The 8,235-nt window shown below is 49.6% G+C and overlaps 1 protein-coding gene across 1 annotated transcript in view; it reads left to right on the forward strand.

Annotated features, from left to right (window-relative positions):
* The window catches only part of kirrel3 (kirre like nephrin family adhesion molecule 3), a 131,434-nt gene extending 123,889 nt beyond the window's left edge, over nt 1-7,545 (forward strand). The window contains exon 13 of the mRNA XM_033049550.1: nt 5,612-7,545. Within this exon, the coding sequence (XP_032905441.1) occupies nt 5,612-6,052 (441 nt within the window). The 3' untranslated portion in view covers nt 6,053-7,545. The remainder of the gene's footprint in view (nt 1-5,611) is intronic.
* The last annotated feature ends 690 nt before the right edge of the window (nt 7,546-8,235 follow it).

An 8,235-nucleotide genomic window follows, 5' to 3' on the forward strand; every position in this document is an offset into this window, starting at 1 on the left:
CACCCATCCAGTTAAATTTAAATTAAGTTGATACCAACTGAAACTATTGATTATTGGGATACAATCATCCATTTATTTGTCTGGGATCAGCTCTAAGACAAAAAATTAGACCTCTGCTATTTTTAGCTGAAACAATCAAAGTCATAATGATGGACAGCTTTGCTCCACTAAAACCTCTTTTCCGTAAATCTTCAGTCATTTCTAAACTGATGCTATTGCCCAAAGATGGGAAATTTACTAATACCAACTCTAGTTACGAATGCTGATGGGATTAGCATGAGTTATCAAGTGTTCAGTCATGGTATCAACTGCCAATGGACACTAGGTGCATTCTGTGCATTATAGGGTGTGTGGATATGCATAAACTGCATGCACAAGTACAAGGTGATACACTTGGTGGTGGTATATGTTAATCACAAAGGTACAATCAAATCAAAGTATCCGGTGATAGGTTTACCAAACCGCATTGAGCACTGGTGTATTATTATGCAAAATCAATGACAACACAGAATGAATGTGTGATCACAAAGTATTTAATGACATTGTGGATCGATAGAACACTAACTATTGAGATGCTTGCATCCAGGCTCAATCAACAGTGAACGAGGCATATAGTGGCGAAGGGTGCATTCTCGCTACACTAGGGAGGAATGTTCTTTTATGTCTTCCTCTATTTGGCCTCAATAGACGGGTCTTGCAAAATTCAGCAAGTTTCCCGCTTCCGGGTTTTCATAGTGCCTGCCTGGATTATATACCCATGGTTCCCGCTGAGGCGAAGAATGAGCATAAAACCTTACATAGTTATTTCCGGATAAAAAAGATGCTGGTTCAGTTGTGATGTTGAAACCATCCTCTGCATGATATAATCAATTCATAGACTTACAGACTCTGAGAGATCGTTCCTGCGGCTCGGGTTGTCAAACCATCAGCATTAGGAGTGCCCACTACATATTGCAGGGATAGCATCAAATAGCAGTAATCTGCATAGGAGATGGGAAGCATTGTTTATGCTTCCTTACGTTTAACTCGGCACGGATGACTGACACATTAAAATTCAGTTTTATGGGATTATAACATTAAGTTAATATTCCATTACTGTGCCTGAAGTACCTCCTCATCATTTGGCTGCTGAGAACATAAACCACTCACCCTCTGACATCTAGAATATGAAGGTATCGTCAACTTAAAACCTCCCAGGCCCAGGGACGCAGAGATATGGGTTGTTAACATTGTACTACGTCACTTCACCGATGGGCACCAGCAACATCCCTGTCCATGGTCATACTCACGTACTAGTGATTATGCCATGGTGCTGAGTACAATGCTACGGGTCCAGTCATTGCTACACTGGATAGGATGATCATATCTGCGGGCTATAATAACATGTTTTGTTTATGATTAGTCAAGCAGATTAGACAGGGACACAAGACCAAACTAGATGTTGCATATCCCATGGACCTTGGTTTGCGTGTGATCACGCATCTACACCAGTATGTCAAGGTTCCCAAGAGCCTTATAGACTCTGACAGCAATATTGTTAGTTACATAAAATCTTGTTAGAAGGAATCACTACGAACCTTCTCCAGATGGTTATATGGGTCTGGCATATACAGGAGTGTACATTGACATTGAGTCTCACTCCACCAGGACCGCTATACCTCAGCAGCAGGGATGGACCACATCCTAGCGGTTGCAGGATGGTCAAACTATTGATCTGTCCAAATATTCAGAATAAACCTATTGCCAGATCAGGGGTATTTGCCAACTCTATGTTAGGTATGGTTCATACTTCCTCCAGGTTGAGGGAGGTTACGATTCCCATTATTGTTCATTAATAGCATCAACATGTCTATATATATGTCATGTCTGAATGCATTCTTAATGTTCACTCATCATTGGCCTACTGATGCAGTGTATGACGCCTGGACTCGTTTCCACGGCATGAAATCACAGAGCTTTAAAATCTTCACGTAGTCACTCACGTGACTCCGAAGTAAAATAGTAAGATTAAACGAGAATTACCAGTTTGAAGTTTGATCTTTATTTTATGAGGAGTAACGTTGAGGGATTACGTGCCCTCCACGCCCACCCTCGATCATAAAGTTCAACTGGTATCCTATTTCTCTAATCTTACTATGTTCAGTTCATTTACTGTTGTCTGTGATTTCACACCGCTGCTTTGAAGATTGACACGCATGCGTACTGGCGGGGTCTTCACGTAATCCCTCAATGTTACTCCTCATAAAATAAAGATCAAACTTCAAACTGGTAAGTTCTCGTTTAATCTTACTATTCACTGCCACACAAGGCAGTTGAGGCCAGTTCATTGACTATATTTAAGAGGGAGTTAGATGTGGCCCTTGTGGCTAAAGGGATCAGGGGGTATGGAGAGAAGGCAGGTATGGGATACTGAGTTGGATGATCAGCCATGATCATATTGAATGGCGGTGCAGGCTCAAAGGACCGAATGGCCTACTCCTGCACCTATTTTCCATGTTTCTATGTTTCTAAGAGGTGGCCATGAGGGAATACAAGGAGTGAATTGATAGGACAATTAGGGGGTGGTGGAGAGAGGGGGAGAGAGGGGGAGGGGGGGAAGAGAGGGGGAGGGGGGGAGAGAGCGAATGGAGGGGTTACTTGAAATTAGAGAAATCAGCAATCATACCGCTGGGTTGTAAGCCGCCCAAGCGAAATATAAGGTGCATTTCACCAATTCGCGTGTGGTCTTACTCTGAGATTGGAGGAGGACCAGGACAGAAAGGTCAGTGTGGGAATGTGAATGGGAAGGGGAGGTAAACTGTTTGGCAACTGGGAGATCGCGTAGGTCTAGGCAGACGGGATGTCATGGTCTGCTCCACATAGAACATATTGTTCTTTGTTCCAAGTGGTGTAGATGCAAGATGGTTGACTGTGCACGGCATCTTCACAGCAACGCCAAGACTGACTGCCGTAGAGGCAAAATATGGAGGAAGGAACTGCAGATGATGGTTTACACTGGATAGACACAAAATGCTGGCATAACTCAGCGGGTCAAACAGCCTCTCTGAAGGAAAAGAATAGGTGATGTTTCTACCCACAACATCATCTATTCCTTTCCTCCAGAGATGCTGCCTGACCTGCCGAGTTGGGGGTCAAAGAGTGATATAAGGGCCTGTCCAACCTTCCGGCGACTGCCGTCACCAGTGACTGACATATCAGGGTTGCTGAAAGATTTTGAAAATGTCAAAATCCAGCTGCGACAAAAAAAATGGTGCAACACTTGAGGAAACACCACGCGTCAATACTTCATCATGCCGTGTCACACCGCGACTTTTTCGGTGACCTGATACGTCAGTAAATGATGCCGGCAGTCGCCGAAAAAATTGCAAAGTGGGACAGGCCCTATAGTGATAGTGATAAAGTGTAGAAAAAAGACCTTCGGCCCAACTTGCCCAGACTAACCAACATGTTCCATCTACATTTGCCCCACGTGCCTGCGTTTGGCCCATATCGCTCAAAACCTATCCAAGACCAAGCGCCGGCTCGGTGATCGTTTCGCTGAACACCTCCACTCAGTCCGCCTCAATGTCAAAGTGAGGCCAAACGCAAATTGGAGAAACAGCATCTCATATTTGGCTTGGGCAGCTTACAGCCCAGTGGTATGAATATTGATTTATCTAATTTCAGGTGGCCCTTGCTTTCCCACTCTCTCCGTCCCTCCCCCATCTTAGTTCTCCGACTAGTTTCACTCTCCTCCTAATTAATTTTACTGTGTGCCTCCTCGTCACCTTCCCCTCAGCCAACAATCAACCACTCTACACTTCCTTGACCATTGTCTGCTTTGATATGTCATTTTCACACCTTACCCTTCCATATCTCTAGTCTTCCGCTACCATGACCCTCATTCTGAAGAAGGGTCTCTACCCGAAACGTCACTCATTCCTTCTCTCCAGAGATGCTGCCTGTCCCGCTGAGTTACTCCAGTTTTTGTGTCCTATCCATGTACCTGTCTAATTGCTTCTCAAACGTTGCGATAGTCCATGCCTAAACTACCTTCTCCAGCAGCTCATTCTATACACCCGCCACCATCTGTGTGAATAACAAAGGGATCTTTGAGCCTTACTGCCTACCTTTTTTAAAGCGGATTTGATTTGCAGTACAGATGCTCACTCACCGTGTACCCTGAGTTTAGTTTATTGTCATGTGTTTAGTTTTAGTTTAGAGATATAGTATGGTAACAGGCCCTTCGGCCCAACCAGTCCGCACCCGACCAGCGATTCCCGCATATTAACACTATCCTACACACACTAGGGACAATCTTTATATTTACCAAGCCAATTTACCTACATACTGGACCTGTACATCTTTGGAGTGTGGGAGAAAATCGAAGATCTCGGAGAAAACCCACACGTTCACGGGGAGAACGTTCAAACTCCGTACAGATCTGGATGAAACCCGGGTCTGCGGTGCTGCAAGCGCTGTAACGCAGCAACTCTACCGCTGCACCACCGTGCCGCCACCTGTGTATCGAGGTAAAGTCAGATGTTTGAGCCATACTCTCGTGGCAGGGTAGTATCGCTGGTCACGATGGCCCGGGTGACGCATCCCATTGCACTTTAGCTTGGGCTGACACCTGCAGTTCCCAAATGCTGGATACTCAACTGTGGTAGTGGGAACTGCGTTCCTGCTCTGAGGCCGCGTGGTGGCATGGCTGTGGAGTTGCTGCTTTACAGCCCCAGAGACCCGGGTTCGATCCTGACTACAGGTGCTGTCTGTACGTTCTCCCCGTCACCTGCGTGGGTTTTCTCAGAGATCTGGAGTCACAGATGTGTCCTCATGGGTGTCTACTAGGATCTACGGGTGTCAGGGGTTATGGGGAGAAAGCAGGAGAATGGGGTTAGGAGGGAGAGATAGATCAGCCATGATTGAATGGCGGAGTAGACTTGATGGGCCGATTGGCCTAATTCTGCTCCTAAAACTTATGATCTAATGAACTGCGGTTTCCTCCCACACTCCAAAGACGTACAGGTTTGTAGGTTAATTGGCTTGGTATAAATGTAACAATTGCCCCTAGTGTGTGTAGGGTAGTGTTCTTCTTCTGTCATATGTCTTTTAGACCTGCAGCTCTATTGAGGCGAGCCAGGCCAATGTGTCATCGTCCAGGCCAATCAGACCCCGTTCACCATTCGGTGGCCAGTGTTTGGGGCAACTGGTGACTATGTGCTCCACTGTCTGTGTAGGGTCCCCACACTCGCAGGAGGCGCTCGCTGTCCACGGGGCCCCACCTCTTCATCGCTACTCCATAGCGTCCGATGCCTGTCCTCAAGCGGTTGAGGGTTGTCCACTACTTTCGGGGCAGGTCCAGGCCAGGGACGTCCGCGGGGTCATTGATGTACTGGTGTAGCCTAGATGGTTCCGCTGACTTCCACTGGTCTCTCCATCTCGTCTTGACCCAGGTGGCTTTAGAAGCGTCAGCCGGTGTTGTGCAGAGCAGCTCTTGGGCTTGCGTTGGTAGTGTTGATGTGCGGGGATCGCTGGTTGTGGGCCAAAGGGCCAGTTTCTGCGTTGTATCTCTGAACTAAACTAAACTAAACCCTCCCTTGCCTACCTGAACCAGTGCTTTGCCTTGCAGGATCCCACCAACGGCTACTACAGCGTCCACACCTTCCCCGAGCTGCGTGCAGCAGGTGGGAGCGGCACGGCGGCATGCCCGCCCGACCAGCGCCCACCCGCCAAGCAGCGTGTGCCCACGGGCATGTCCTTCTCCACCCTGTACACGCAGCTGAGCGCGGCCAACCGCATGTACGAGTACGGGCAGCGCTTTGTGTTGGGCAACGGCAGCAGCTCCATCGAGCTGTGCGAGCGGGAGTACCAGCGAGGCTCCATGAGCGACAGCAACTCCTTCCTGGACAACCAGTGCAACAGCAGCATCAGCAGCACCAGCAAGCAGGACAGCTCCGTCCAGTTCGACGAGGCCAGCAAGGCGTCCGCCTCCTCCCACTACTCCCACTCCTCCTCCCAGAACTCAGACTTAACTCGCCCACTGCAGAGGAGAATGCAGACCCACGTCTAGCGACCCCCCCCCCAAAAAAAACCACGCTTCCCCGCCCTCCTCCCCACCCCCACCCCACACCTCCACATGGCTGCAGCTTCCGGCCCTGGAGATGGGGTCTCAAGGTGGGCTCATCCCAGGTCATGTTCTTCCAGGCCACTCTCTCCCCCTCTCCCACAACTCCACTGCCACACCTCTCTGGACCAACGGCCCTCCCCCTTCCATTGACAACCCCCCCCCCCCCCCTCGCTCCGCCAAGGAGCCCCCGACCCTCAATAACCACAGCCTCTGCTCCTCCTCCATCTCTGGTCTGGACCCATCGCTGAAGGGATGGAGGTGTCACCGTCAGCCACAGATCATTCCTCGGCATCTCGTAGCATGGTGGAGAACGGCAAGCCAAACTGCTCCAGAACTTTTCACAAAGAAACGGCAGATGCTGGTTTATACCGAAGATAGACACAGACATTCTGGAGTTGGTCGTGGACACCAAGTGCTGGAGTAACTCAGCAATATCTCCGGAGAACGTGGATGCGTCGGCGTTTGAAGGAGGGTCCCGGCCCGAAAAGGCCGCCCATCTTTTCTCTCCAGAGATGCCGCCTGACCCGCTGAGTTACTCCAGCACTTTGTGTCTAGGTCCTTCTCCAGAACTTCCTTCTCCAAGTGAAAGCAGACAACCTGTTGGGTCAAACGACAACCCAGAGCCACGCACTGGCCGTGAAACACCCCACGAAGCTGCTGCCCCCACCCAGGGGTGGTCCGTGCCTGGGCATCTGGGCAGGAGACCCTTCCGTCTTCTGTGCGCCGTGGACCGATCTCCACCTTCTGAGCCGAGCTGCCAACTTTGTGGCCTTGTGAAGGTCAACGCCGACAGACTGAAGAACGTTCGGCCAGTAACTGCGGGTGAAGTTGTGTTTGTTCAGCTGTGCAGCCTCCGTGTGTGAAGAGTGAGCAGGTCCGGGACGCACGGTCTGACCTCCACAGCCTGAGGCTCGACCCCTGTGAATCCTCGATGGGCTTCAGTGTTTTCATGGTCTTCCTACCCCCTCGAGTGTGGAGTCCTGCACTGAATGGCCAGCCATAGCTGTCTCCCATCCCTCTGTTGTTCCCCATGCTATGCCCCCTCCCAGCTCCTCCCCCCGCACGGTGACCAAGGAGAGGTCCACACGGACACACATGCCTGCTCCCCCTCACGGCGGCGTGACATGTGGAACAGGCACTGCAGCACTCGGTCACAGCTGGTCATATATCAGCCCAGTAACACAGGGACCCCCGCACCCCTCACCCCTTCATGCCCAGTTACTGACCCCTGACCCCTCCATGCCCAGTTACTGACCCCTGACCCCTCCATGCCCAGTTACTGACCCCTGACCCATCCGTGCCCAGTTACTCACCCCTGCCCCGTCCATGCCCAGTTACTAACCCCTGACCCCTGTGACCCTGATCCCTTCCACACAAATCCTCACACACAATCTCTCTCTCTCTCTCTCTCTCTCACACACTAACACAGTCTCACACATACAAACCCACACATGTACATTCTCACAAACACACACTCACACACACTCTCCCTCACACAAACACACACTCACACACATTCTCACACATTCTCACACTCTCACACACACTCTCTCACACACACTCACACTCACCATCTCACACATGGTGTGACACACTCACACACACTCATTTTTTTTAATTTTTTTTTTTTTTTAATTATTGTTTGTAACTGGAACTGAGCTGCTGCCTGTCTTGGCCAGGACTCTCTTGTAAAAGAGATTTTTAATCTCAATGAGACTTATCCTGGTTAAATAAAGGTTAAATAAATAAATAAATAAAACATCCTCACACACACACATCCTCACACACTCTCTCACACACACCTCTCACACACACACTCTCTCACACGCACCACTCTCTCACACACACACTCTCTCACACCACTCTCACACACTCTCACACACTCTCTCACCCACTCTCACACACACACTCTCTCACACACACTCTCTCACACACACACTCTCTCACACACACTCTCTCACACACACTCTCACACACACTCTCACACACTCACTCTCTCACACACACTCTCACACACACATTCTCTCACACACACACACACTCACTCTCACACACTCACTCTCTCACACTCACTCTCTCACACACTCACTCTCACACATTCTCACACTCTCACACACACTCTCTCT

Source organism: Amblyraja radiata, chromosome 33 (genome assembly GCF_010909765.2).
Source record: "Amblyraja radiata isolate CabotCenter1 chromosome 33, sAmbRad1.1.pri, whole genome shotgun sequence".
Lineage (NCBI taxonomy): Eukaryota > Metazoa > Chordata > Chondrichthyes > Rajiformes > Rajidae > Amblyraja > Amblyraja radiata.